We start from the raw sequence: 12,617 nt of genomic DNA, 5'->3' as shown, positions 1-12,617 counted from the left end.
AAAAACATAGGTGTGACTTTATGTTTGCAGGAGACTTCAACTGAAGTGAATATAAAATAGTTTTAAGAGTGAGGTACAAACAACCACATAAAGATAGTAAATGTTCAGTACAGATCTAGTCAAAACCACATGCAATTTCTTAAGAAAGCTCTAGTACTTCTATGAAAACATTACTATCTCATAGAGCCTTGACGAAACAGATGTGAACAAGATGTTTTCTCTTTGCCATCAAAGTTTGATCCTTTGTGTTGATGAAATCGGCAAATTTCTGACAAATTTATTTTAACTTATGAACACCAGACCATTTGTGTTTGTAAAATTTACCAATGGTAATATTTTTTATTGAAATAATAAACTTAAAATATTAATAATTTGTTGTGCATTATATGAAGTAACATTTGGTTTGCTAATAGTAATGTTATTCCTATTTATTAATCCAATTGATGCTAATGAAAAGAATAGTAGAAGTACATTCTAAATTTTTTAACATTACATCATAATCTTATTGCTAGTAAAATTAATTATTGATTATATAAAGCTGATATATTAAAACTATTTCTAATGATTTAGATAAATATAATAAAATAAAAAATAAATATTGACAATATTTTAATATTTCAAGGAAAGTATTACAAAATATAATTAGCATTGAAACAAATTATAAATAAATTATTTTTGTAATAGTTCTTGTCTTTAGTTTTAAGTCACATTTACATTTACAATAATAAAAGTATAAAGGATTAAATAATATATAAAAATTCACTCTTTAAACTTTTCAAAATGTCACCTAAACCAGTATTACTTAAACCCAAGCAAAGATGCTTAATTATTGAAACCTTTAACTGATTAAAAAATGGGTACAATTTTGTTTATAAACCTTTTATTTTACATTTAACTTTTATTGACCATATTTCAAATTAATGTCTTTTTTTTCTTACACAATACTAATGTTTATAATTTTTTATGTAGTTTGTGCTATTGCAAAGTAAAAAATTAATATTTAAATTGATCTGTATTTCAATTAAAGTTTTAGATTATCTTCACTAATTATTTTATTGAAATAATTGGGATAAAATAACTTTATATATATTATTGGACAATTTGATTCACTATTAAAGGCTTGAATAAAACTTTTCCATTTATTACACCTGGATATTATATATTTTAAGGTATATAAATAAATGTGTGTATATAAATATAATACTATAAAGTAAAGACAGGAAAGAAAGTAATTTATCCAGGTGCATGATTGAAGAGTAAGGTTTTTTGGCAATTCTTTCTAGTGTTTAGAATTATGCTTTTCTCCTTCATTCTTGTTTGGTGTTGTAGGATATTTCTTGTTCTATTCTATTTAGTTAGTAAAATCTTTATATTTGGTGTAATAAAAATTACTTTTATATAAACGATATGTTACTCATTATATATATATAGTGCCATGCTAGTGAACAAGAAAACCCCATGTATTCCCGTGTTTATGTCTCTGTATACTATCATAAATATACAAAGATTCAATACTGCTAAATTGTTTTGGGCAACACAAATGGGTGTATCAATTTTACCAAAACTTTTATTATTAAATGTTATGAGAGAATTCCACTCAAAGGGGCAGATGGTTTTGAAAATGCCATTTCTTGGATTACAGAGCAAGCATATAAGAAGATTTGGGTAAAAAAGATAAAGACGTTTAAACTTTTGGAACTTTATGTTTTGTTGATGAGTTGCAAAATGGAAGAATATGAGACCATAAGACTATATTGATCTATTTCACCAGTGATGCATTTACAGATCTAAAAGAATATTTACTAGAAATTTTATATTCAATGACTGACTCTAGCAGATTTAAAATTGTAAAATATAAAGTTTGTAATTTATGTATTTACACACACCTGATACAGATACTCGTCATGGCCCCATGACATGACTATCTTGTCAAGTCCACAGCCTAGCTCGTACACGCCATTGCCGGTGTTAAACCTGGGGTCGCATATGAATTTACGTTTATGTGCTTTGTATGTGGCCAATGTATAGTAGGTATGTGGTGTTTATTTCCAAAGGTAAGAACCTTATCATTATCAATTCTGTATTCTCAGTAAGATTTGCATTTAAAGTCACCACCTTGTAACCTTTCTAATTGCATTAATCTTTCTCATCATAACCAATGTCATCTGTTTAATTATAATTACAACAATTAATTATAATTTCAGGTATCTATCTTTCTTTTAGGGTGTATTATCAGTATTAGTTTAGTCTTTTCTGTTAAAATGTTGTAATCTCTCGTATGCTTTATCCTCTTTTATCATAGAGAAGATGCACAATACAAGGTATAATTCGAATAATCTGGTAGACGTTGTGGTGAGCGGACCCGGGAGACAGTGCTCTATGCCGTGACTGCTCACGTTAAAGGAGACACTATGCGGGAGAGGAAGGTGGTGAAGGGTGTCTCGGGAACAGCCAGCATTTCAGTGAGTCTTGCTTTTCAATTCTTCCGTGGCCTGGGTTATCAGGCTCCAAGCAAAAGAAGACGAACTTGGGATTGGAAAGTATGACAACATTTTGGCATGGCCCTCAAGACCAGCGTATGATCTATTTAGGAGGCTCCCAAGGGTGTCAAGAAGTCCCAGCAGGAGCGATTTCCAAGCTCAGCTTTTGTATTTATTAATTCTTGGACCCGAAGAAAAGCATGTAAATTATAACAAACTACTAATATTTGAAGTGATTAAACATTAAAACGTACACTATACCATTTGATATTGTTCACAATCATATGGTAAACTTTTATTAAAGCAAAAGAATTTAATTGTGCATGGTTATTAAAAAAAATCTTGTCCGTTAAAAAACCCAAACGAAATCTGGACCACGGAAAAAGTGCTGAATGAAGCAGCCACATTAGGGTGGACACTTGATAAAGACAAACTTTATTCAATACATTTTCTTAAACCGTTTTATCTTTAAAATTGAAATAGAAACCACCTTTAAAACGCTGGGTATATATATATATATATCGAGGGTTAGGGTTTCCACAACGGTCGAAGTGGGATCTCGTCCAGGGTTGCGAAGCAGTGTTCCCCGATGATCAGGGAGGTCTCCGATTATCTGGAGCTCGACGAGCCTCCGCCACTCGAGCTTCCCCCAAATCCACCATCGCTTCCGGGGCGCTCGGCTTCCAGGACACGAGAGGAGAAGATTCAGCGTTTGGCAGCGCCCGCGCCTCCAGCTTCCAGGCCACGGGAGGAGAAGATCAAGCCTTTGGTAGCGCCCGCGCGTCCAGCGCCCACCGCGATGTTTGAGGATGATCCGGATCAAGCTCGCGGTTATCGGCCGGCGATCCCTCCGGCAGTGAAGAAGAGGAAGAGGGGGCGGCCCCCTGGGGGAGAGAACCATCCGCCGTTCACGCCCGTCCATTGGGGCCTTCCCGACAGCTGGGATTTCGAGCGCGCTCGATCGATCAATCCGCCCTGCAAGACCTGTGGCGAGCCCTCCAGTTTCTGCGATTTCAACAACAGGAAGATCTCCCAGCCGCGATACAAGTGTAAGAACAGGGCCTGCCCAGCGAGAGCATCCAAGTTCCTGTTAAAGGACGAGGGTCTCTTGCGGGAGCTTGGTTTGATCATCTAGACATCCACTTTGCTACTATGTCTGTAAGATACCTTCTTTCGGAAAGGAATGTTCTGTAAAGATGCGTGCGCATATTCTTTACTTTTTGGGGGGATTCGAACCGGGGTGGGCATCCAGGAGCATTTGCACCACGTCGCGCATGGATGGGCGGGAGGAGGCTAGGGCATTGGTGCAGCGCAGGGCGATCTTGAGGACGAGGAGGAGATCGCGCTGGCGGCAGATCGCGGGCGAGAGGCGGGGATCGATGACGGCGTCGACGCCCTGCTTGGATTGGATGCTGTTGCACGCCCAGGTGACGATGTCCACGCCGTTGTCGCCGAATTCAGGGCTTCCGACCGGCTTCTTGCCCGTGACGAGCTCTAGCAGCACGACGCCGAAGCTGTAGACGTCGCTCTTCTCGTTCACTTTCATCCGGTGGGCGTACTCTGCCAAAATAAATGGTAAGCACAAGCATTAGCTCTTTCTTTTTCCCTGTGCTTCTTGGTGATGCTACTGGAATGAAATGCGTGATCTATTCTCTTGCTTTTCTTTCTTGCCTGCATAACGGGAATGAAAAAAAACGGAAAGAGGAGGAGAAAAATGGAAAAAAGGAGGAGAAAAATGAAATAGCTTGCAATGCACGAGAGAGAGAGAGAGAGAGAGAGAAAGAAAAATGAGGAGAGAATGCTATGCATTTGGATGTTGAAGTTCTCTTGAAAAATGCGAAGAATGCTATGTGACTAAAGATACGTACCGGGTGCAATGTAGCCATGAGATCCTGCAAGGACCGACATCGAGAACTCGGTGGAGGAGTTGCTCCCGACGAGCTTTGCGATGCCAAAGTCAGCTAGTAGTGCGTCGTACTCGTCGCTGAGAAGGATGTTGTTCGACTTGATATCACGATGGAGGATGGCCGGAACGCAGTCGTGGTGCAAATACGAGAGCCCCTGTGCTGCGCCGAGAGCAATCCTGTACCGAGCTGGCCAGTCGAGAACTCCGGAGATTTTTGTGCTGGGGTGGTGCAGGGCGTCGCCCAAGCTGCCATTTGGTACGTACTCATATACTAACAGGTTGGTTTCTCCATTCGAGCAGCAGCAGAGAAGCCTAACGATGTTGAAGTGTCGAATTCTTCCCAGGATGTTAACCTCAGTTTTGAAGCCGTAGTCGTTCCGGATCTCCGCTTTGTCACAGGACCACAGCTTTTTTATTGCGAGGTGGCTACACTCGTTGTTGCTCTTTAACGTTGCCTTGTAAACTTTTCCAGCACCTCCGCTGCCGATGACATTGTCTTCGTCCAACGATCTCAAAACGTCGTCCATCGTGAACGTGAGTTTCTGGAACGGGGTCATTGTCCATGGCTCCTCCTTGCACCCGTCCCTCGTTTTCGATGGCTGATGGCATCTTTTGTACAGATAGTATGAGCAGAGGGCTGACGCTGCCGCTGCCGACGCAAGAACACTTCCTGCTATCCAGGCCATCATGCCAGGCTGTTTGCGGAGTCTAGAGGAATCCGCTTGGCAGTCCATGGACCTCCTCAAAGACCAGGGAGCCCCGACGCAAAGCTTGGGATTGCCTATGAAACTCGAGTTGAACATGGGGACGTCCAGTGCTTGTGGAAGCACTCCGGAAAAGTCGTTATACGAGACGTTGAAGAGCAGGAAATCTTTGAGCCTCATTCTGGTCAGCACCGGAGGAATGTCGCCGCTGAAGTTGTTCCTGGAGAGGTCCAGCGAGTTGAGTGACACCATCTTTACGATCGACGGTGGTATGGAACCGGACAGGTGATTGTTGGACAAGTCGAGGATGGCAAGGCTGCTCAAGTCCCCGATGTTGCTTGGAATTTCTCCTTCCAACTGGTTTGATCCCAGCAGCAATTTTGACATCGAGGAGCACTTACACAGATTGTCCGGTATAGTACCTGAGAGTTTATTTCCATATGCCGTGAACTCATCCAGTACTTGCAGCTTGTCAATGTCCGTGGGAATCGTTCCGGTCAACTTGTTGTTGTGGATTCTCAACGTTTCGAGATTAGTGGCATGCCCGAGCTGCGGCGGCACCGAGCCTTGGAAGTTGTTGTCGTAAATTTCCAAGATGGTCATACGAGGCAGTCCCCACATCCCGCTCGGAAGCGCTCCAGACAGCTTGTTGTGATACATTCGGACACGAACGAGGGACTCGCAGTCTTCGTAGGCCGACGGGATTCCTCCAGAAAGGCTGTTGTTGAAGAAGATAAGCTTTTGAAGTCGACCCCCGGTGCACAAGCCGCTTGGAACCGCTCCGGTGAGAAGATTTGTGGAGACGTCGAATATCTCGAGACTGGTGTGAAGTCCTAGCTCGGCCGGTATGATACCTGTGAGCTGGTTGCCAAACAGGGAGAGGTCGTATAACTTACTCAGACGGGCCAGGCCTTGGGGGATCTCTCCGGTGAGACTATTGTTCCAGAGGTGGAGGAGTCCAAGATTGGGAATTTTCGCAAGCGTGTCCGGAATGGAGCCATTGAGAAAGTTGCTGTTGAGGTCGAGGTCCGTGAGCGACACCAGGAACTCCACCTCGGAAGGAATGGGGCCTGTGAGCTTGTTGCTGTAGAGTTCCAGGGATGTGAGTTTTGGGAGGTGCATTATGGAAGATGGAATGATGCCCGACAGAGAATTCCATGTCAGCTCCAGAAAGTCGAGATTTTTCAGCTCTCCAAGCCAGTCGGGAATGCTGCCTGTGAGCTGACAGCCGCCACACTTGAGGGACTGGAGGCTCTTGAGGTGGCGAAGCTCTGGTGGCAAGGGCGTGGTGAAAGGATTGTAGGAGAGCGTGAGATTGGTGAGCCTGGAGAGCTTTCCCAGTGCCGGGGATATCGTCGTGAGAAGGCACTCCCACACGTTGAAGTATTGGAGCTGCGACAGATTCCCGATGTCGTCCGGCATGGGACCTGTGAAAGCATTGTACTCGAGGTCGAGATACTCCAAGGAGCGCAGGGACGAGATGTTGTCCGGCAAGGGGCCGAAGAAGTTGTTGTAGCTGAGGTCCAGGAAGACGAGATTTTTGCAGCTGTAGAGGCCGACAGGGAAGAGCTGCGTGAAGTTGTTGTCACTGAGCGACAGAGAAGCCAGGCCGGGGAGATTGCAAACCGTCGAGTCGAGCGCTCCGGATAAGTTTCGACTTTGGAGGTCCAAGCCTGTGACAGACCGAGAAATCGAATCGCACGACACTCCGGACCAGGAACAATGCTCAAAGGAGGAAGAGCCATTCTGAGGGAGCTGCCAGTCTCCGAGGTGACCAAGCGGATCGGAAATGCTGGCCTTGAAGCTCAAGAGGATTTGCGGCTCGGAGGCAACAGCGATGGTGGCGGCGGTGGTCGCATTATTGACTTGCGGAAGAACAAAAGCGACGACGAGAAGCAGTAGCAACTTAGCAGCGTGCTCGTGGATTGGTGCTGTAGACAACATGAGCTCTCTTTTGGAAGAGTTTGACCGAGGAGAAGGCCTTCTTATTTCATATTCCGGGCGAGCCTACCAAACAGCAGGTGGTTAACATGATCAAGGGGGGGAGGGGAGGACGGACTTTAATCCCCTCATCTGGCTCTGAAAGCAATGGACACTTCAAACGAAGGCAACAAGCTGTTTGTCTGCAGCTGCTGCTACGTCTGCCCAGCTCTGCTATCTATGCCATAACTACACTTCCCGCAACTCAACAGGTTTGAATTCCTCTCTTCCTTTCCTTTCTTTTTCCATTGTGTTATATCCCGCCCTGGCTGAGGAGAGCTTTATGTTGCTGCAGGGGTTGCTGTCACCAAATTCCAGCAGTCGGCGCACGGCAATTCCCATCACAGTGAACAGATTGCTCTAGAGCGTGGGATGGCAAGCAAAGCGGAAGAAAGAAAAGAGAAAAATATGCAAGGATATAAATGTTGGAGCGAGGCCGTCGGTCAGGCAGGCCAGCGAGATTAGCGACACGGCTAACAAGACGAAGGGGAGGATGAACTGAACTTACAAATTGCCAAAGCTTAATGCAACAAATGGCGAAGGAAAGAGATTGAAGGGATGGATGGATCATGGATGGACGGCAAGCGCACAGGAGCAGGAGCATTCAACTTGAGCTGCCAAAGATGTGACTCCTTCTGTCCGTAAGCCATTTACATTTTACTCTATTCTTGGTGGTCACTCACTCGCTCTCTACTGCAGTCCTATTCAACTCCTCTCCATCGTCGTGACTCGCTATCGTCGCCCGTGGTTTCTGGTAAGTGGTGGGAATTAGCGGGACTGGAAACCATAGAAACCGAGGCATGGTTTCTTTCCGGGATTAGAGTGGATGGCATTACTAATATTCGTTTTCTTGTCTCTTCCTTCTTCCAGGGACGAGACGAAGCTCCTTCATTCAACGCTATATATTACGCTACAGTGCTTGGATGGAAGACAAGGAATTTGCCTTTAGCGATTTGGAAATGCTAAAGGCAATTCCAAATTGAATGATTTTCACCACAACAATTCCAATCATGGTCCGGAGACATAGCTGTGTTGTTCTTTCCAGGCCGCAGTGTGTACACGGAGGGTTGGCGTTCCGGCCAGCCACTGCACCGAAACGCTCCGCCAATCGCAGTACGAGAGCCATATAAGATGTTCTACAGTACAGGTACGAGATTGCTTTAGATCTGGTGTCTCCATGCGAGCTAACTCGGGATTTCTATACAAGAAACAAACACAGTGTTCTACGCTACAGGGACAAGATTGTTTTAAATGTGCTAGCTAACTTGTATTTGAAAACTAGATCGAAACACCGTGTTGCTGGGATCCATACACGAAAAGAAAGATGATAGACAGCCTACTAGCATCACGATGGCCACGCCAACCCGAAAACAAATCCTCCCGCACGGATACGGTGGCATCGCATTTTTCAGGTACTGTTTTAAAATGTTTTCTCTTGATCTCTTTCTTTCGTGATCAGCTAAAAAAAATCGGTTTTTCTCTTGCTTGCTGGAGAATGGCAAAGCTCTTCTGGGGCCTTCGTAGCTTAGGGAGCTATCTACCAGTGGTGGTTATGCTGGTCTTTTCGTCACCAGCAGCATTTACGCTTCCATCTTGACAAGACAAGAGCGCAAGAACAAAAAGGAAAAAAAAATGGTAGACCTCGCAAGAACAGGGGCCTCCTGGCAAGAGACTTCGCACAGGCAGCCTTCCTTAAATGTATCGCTACGGTCGACCGCTGTGAAGTACGCCGGGATTTATCTTTCTCTCCTTGGGGACTCTGGTTTTGAGGAAGATTTCCACCGGCCTCAGGAACGAGTAAGAATCAACGTCCTGTTCTTTCCAGAGGCGAAAAATCTTTCCAGAGGCAAAAGGAGGCGCTTGGAAGTAAGTGGCTTTAAGTCGAGCGCCGTGGTGATGGTAGCCTTCTTTCTAAGCTGGAGTGGCAGGGACGCGTTTATGTTTACTGCGCTCGAGTGTTATGTATTTCCCGTGTGATTCACAAAGTTGTTAACGTTTTCCTTTCTTGTACGTTCTCGACCATAATCATCTTTGTAGGACGATGAATCTCATTCTCCTAGACAACGCGAGACAAGGGAAATCCAGAGTTAAAAGCGACAGTCCACCGGGAAAAAGAGAACATCGAAGAATCTCTGGCGTAAACTTTGACCCTCCTTTGGAACGTTGCAATGTTGCGATAGAATTTTGGATCCGTCAAGAGTTCTTCCAATTGGAAGCGCTTGACCAAAGAACATATATGTATAACATATTCACAGATAAAACAAGGAGGCCTTACCAAAGTAGCGAACGTCACTCGCTCCAATCGTCTTCCTCGTCTTCACTGTCCGCGAGAGACTGCAAGAGATTAACCATGATTTGAGAACCTCTCCAGTGAAAACAAGAGCAAACCGTAGAAAGAGTACCTGTCTGATCGCGTTTGCTTTCTCCAGGATGGCAGCCACGTTAATGTTTGTGACAAGACGCGGGGTCGTCTCCTTGATTTCCTTCTTCTCTACGATCGTGTGCCGGAGGTTGAAGGACTGTGAAACATGCAGACGAGCGACTTGTAGCTCAGCAAACAAACAACGAGATAGCAGAAGAAAAGAATAGAAAACAGAGAAAGTTCAAGTGCAATCATGTTTACCTGGGAACGGATTTGCTCCAGCAAAACTTCCCGTTCGTCAGGAGCTTTTGGCACACCCGGGACGTCCGACGGCACCCTCTTGAGCTGTGACATATAGCAAACCATCAGCATAGGTACGACGCTTCCCGTGATTGCACGTTACCTTGGTCCTGTCATGCACGGAGATTGCTTGTATCAGAGCATCACCCGGCAAATCTTTCCTGGAGGGTGATGGCGCATCAGCTGGAAAAGTTTCTGGCTCCTCGTCCAGATTGCCTCGTAGTGGTGGGGGTGTCGGGCTGTCATCGACAGGACGAGATGGAGGTGACTTCAAAACCTCTGGTGGATCCACCGACTGCTCTCCTACTGGATGTGGCACGAGTGCCTCTGGCGAGTCCCTTGACGCCGTGAACGACTCCGGGCCCTGTAATGGTATGGATACTTCTGTTCGTACAGGCGACTGAGGTTGAGTTTGAGCAGCTTGAACTGGCGAGGATGCGTCTGGGAACTCCTTTGTCGGGGACGGGCTACGAGGTGGCACGGACACTTCTCGCACGTCGTCTATAGTTCCTGGTGACGAAGGAGCTCGTGGAGATTCTTTAGCAGCTGTAGGCCAGTGGCTTTGAGGTGGCACGGACACTTCTTGCAAGTTGTCTATAGTTCCTGGCGACCAAGGAGCTTGTGGAGAATCTCTAGCAGCTGTAGGCGAGTAACTGAGAGGTGGCACGGACACTTCTCGCAAGTCGTCGATAGTTCCTGGCGAGTGGCTTTGAGGTGGCACAGACGCTTCCCGCAAGTCGTCTATAGTTCCTGGCGACCAAGGAGCTTGTGGAGAATCTCTAGCAGCTGTAGGCGAGTGACTGAGAGGTGGCACGGACACTTCTCGCAAGTCGTCGATAGTTCCTGGCGAGTGGCTTTGGGGTGGCACAGACGCTTCCCGCAAGTCGTCTATAGTTCCTGGCGACCAAGGAGCTTGTGGAGAATCTCTAGCAGCTGTAGGCGAGTGACTGAGAGGTGGCACGGACACTTCTCGCAAGTCGTCGATAGTTCCTGGCGAGTGGCTTTGAGGTGGCACAGACGCTTCCCGCAAGTCGTCTATAGTTCTTGGTGACGAAGGAGCTTGTGGAGATTCGCTAGCATCTGTAGGCGAGTGACATTGAGGTGGGAGCGATGATTCTGGCAGGCCGCGAGCTTCTGCCACAGGTCCTGGACCGGGGAGCTGTTCCGTGAGCGGTGAAGCGGGAGCGAACACCGAAACTTCCATAAGCGGTTGACTGTCGTCGAGATGTGACAAATCTTCTCTGGCTGATGCAATTGTAGGCACCTCATTGTCGTCGGCTGGAGGTGGCACCAAGGATTCGTGCACTGCTGCATCGGGACAAGTTTTGTCATCCGGATGAGACAAGCCTGTTGCTGCGAGCGACTGGCTGTCGTCAACGAGTAGCGCTGGAGGTACGTCAGCCACCGTCAACGGGACAGTCCTAGGAGATGTTTCTGGATCACTCGGCTCTTGCGATTCAGCCTCTTCCCGAAACTCATCCATTGTAGACACAGGAATGGCATCAGCTGGATCGTCGTTTGAAATATTTTTGTTGGCCAAGCTTTGCGAGCTTGGATGTTGTTCCAAATTGTCCACGTCGATTGACCGTGACAAGAAGCTGGAAGGTTGTGAAGGTGGCTCCGGATCCGGCAAGTGTAAATCTGGAAGTGGCTTGTCGACTAACGTTTCTGGCTGTGAGGAAATCCTGTCGATGGTATCCTCCAGTGGCTGAGGCTCCGGCGACTCTACAGCTTGGAATGGAGAAGTCTCTGACGCCACCAATACTTGTGGAGGAGGCTCATGCGCTGAAGCGAGATGATCACCAGCGCCAACTTCCAAGCTTGGAGGCTCGCGTTGGAATAGTCCGCTGTCCCTTGGCATGAACAACGAAGTCCGCCACCTTAGTGGAGGCAGTGGAGGTAGCGGTGGCATTTCTTCCGGCATTGGAGACGGCATCGACTGGGACGTTGGAGAACTCGGCGCCAGTATCGTTGCAACTTCGCTTTCAAGGCTGTCTGCCGATTTAGCGGGTGACAGGACGCCGAAAACTGGAGACCTTGGGGAGGAGCTCAAAGATTCCTCCGACTTGTCAGACGTGTTGTCTTCCGCTGCCCATATAGCATCGCCATCGCTCTTTGAGGTGTCAAAAGCTTGCAACTTCGGAGAGGCTTGTTGACTTGTGGGACGTTCGATTTCCTCCAGCTGACGACTGCTGGAAATAGTGCTTTCAGCGTGTTGTTGATGCTCTTCCACGTCTTGCTCGAGATCCACCTCGTTGTCGTCATCGGAGTCCACCTTATGATTGCCGATTTCGTTTCCTTGCGCTTTACCATCCGAGGGAAGACTGTGTACCAGTTCGTCCTCGTGTTGTTGCGCACTTAAATCGTGAAGTCGAGATAAAAGCTGCTGGTTTACGTCCACCGTGGAACCTTCACGTTCATCTGACTCTTTCCCATCTTTGCTGAGATCTCTTTCTGCCTCGTTCTGTTGTTGAATTTCCAGCTTTCCATCTCCACTTGGAGCAGTAGACCCCGCAGGTGTCCAATGTAGTTCCGATGCTGCTTCTGAATGACCATTTCTCATTGAGTCGTCATCTGCCGAGTACCCATCGTGCATGGAGTAAAGTTCCTCGACCTCCAATTCATTATTGGGGGTGTTGTTCTCGTCGGAAAACGCACTGAACCTGGATGAGATTTCCTCGCTGAAAAAGTTTTCCTGGCTGCTTGCAGACTCGAAAACATCCATGGGACTGCTCGCTTGCAAGCTTTCGTTTCGTTCAAGGGCGGGAGCTGCTTTTGTTTGGACGTTTTCCAAACCGATGATATGCTGCTCAAGTTCATCCTCTTGGATAGCATTAGTATCACGACTGTGCCCTGAAACCGCCTGCTCTGCCACCTCTGTCGCA

At 46.6% G+C, this 12,617-nt stretch overlaps 3 protein-coding genes and 1 long non-coding RNA gene across 4 annotated transcripts; 2 read left to right on the top strand and 2 right to left on the bottom strand.

Moving 5' to 3' along the window:
* Positions 1-3,069: 3,069 nt before the first annotated feature.
* On the top strand, positions 3,070-3,615 carry LOC112346991 (atherin-like). Its single transcript, XM_024677048.1, has one exon. The coding sequence runs from the start codon at positions 3,070-3,072 to the stop codon at positions 3,613-3,615; it is 546 nt and encodes a 181-aa protein (XP_024532816.1).
* LOC9650193 (receptor-like protein kinase HSL1) lies at positions 3,531-7,054 on the bottom strand. Its single transcript, XM_002971880.2, has 2 exons — positions 4,349-7,054; positions 3,531-4,040 (listed from the first exon to the last, which is right to left on the bottom strand). The coding sequence occupies exons 1-2, from the start codon at positions 7,032-7,034 to the stop codon at positions 3,694-3,696; spliced, it is 3,033 nt and encodes a 1,010-aa protein (XP_002971926.1). The 5' UTR covers positions 7,035-7,054; the 3' UTR covers positions 3,531-3,693.
* A 1,195-nt stretch (positions 7,055-8,249) lies between these two features.
* Positions 8,250-9,116, top strand: LOC112346960. The gene is made up of 2 exons (XR_002992629.1): positions 8,250-8,482; positions 8,575-9,116. It is a non-coding gene; the product is annotated as an uncharacterized LOC112346960 (long non-coding RNA).
* A 108-nt stretch (positions 9,117-9,224) lies between these two features.
* LOC9640513 (proline-rich protein 36) lies at positions 9,225-12,611 on the bottom strand. Its single transcript, XM_024677004.1, has 4 exons — positions 9,836-12,611; positions 9,694-9,777; positions 9,473-9,589; positions 9,225-9,404 (listed from the first exon to the last, which is right to left on the bottom strand). The coding sequence occupies exons 1-4, from the start codon at positions 12,455-12,457 to the stop codon at positions 9,360-9,362; spliced, it is 2,868 nt and encodes a 955-aa protein (XP_024532772.1). The 5' UTR covers positions 12,458-12,611; the 3' UTR covers positions 9,225-9,359.
* Positions 12,612-12,617: the final 6 nt, after the last annotated feature.

The sequence above is a fragment of the Selaginella moellendorffii genome, unplaced genomic scaffold (assembly GCF_000143415.4).
Source record: "Selaginella moellendorffii unplaced genomic scaffold, v1.0 SELMOscaffold_18, whole genome shotgun sequence".
NCBI classification, from domain to species: domain Eukaryota; kingdom Viridiplantae; phylum Streptophyta; class Lycopodiopsida; order Selaginellales; family Selaginellaceae; genus Selaginella; species Selaginella moellendorffii.
This window is presented reverse-complemented; position numbering and strand designations above follow the sequence as displayed.

Excerpts from the sequence above, each read along its gene's own strand:
- LOC112346991 (XM_024677048.1), top strand. The coding sequence starts at position 3,070 with ATGATCAGGGAGGTCTCCGATTATCTGGAGCTCGACGAGCCTCCGCCA.
- LOC9650193 (XM_002971880.2), bottom strand. The coding sequence starts at position 7,034 with ATGTTGTCTACAGCACCAATCCACGAGCACGCTGCTAAGTTGCTACTG. Across the intron at positions 4,041-4,348 it reads TCATGGCTACATTGCACCCG|AGTACGCCCACCGGATGAAA; the intron begins GTACGTATCTTT and ends TTATTTTGGCAG.
- LOC9640513 (XM_024677004.1), bottom strand. The coding sequence starts at position 12,457 with ATGGATGTTTTCGAGTCTGCAAGCAGCCAGGAAAACTTTTTCAGCGAG. Across the intron at positions 9,778-9,835 it reads CCGTGCATGACAGGACCAAG|CTCAAGAGGGTGCCGTCGGA; the intron begins GTAACGTGCAAT and ends TATATGTCACAG. Across the intron at positions 9,405-9,472 it reads AAGCAAACGCGATCAGACAG|TCTCTCGCGGACAGTGAAGA; the intron begins GTACTCTTTCTA and ends AATCTCTTGCAG.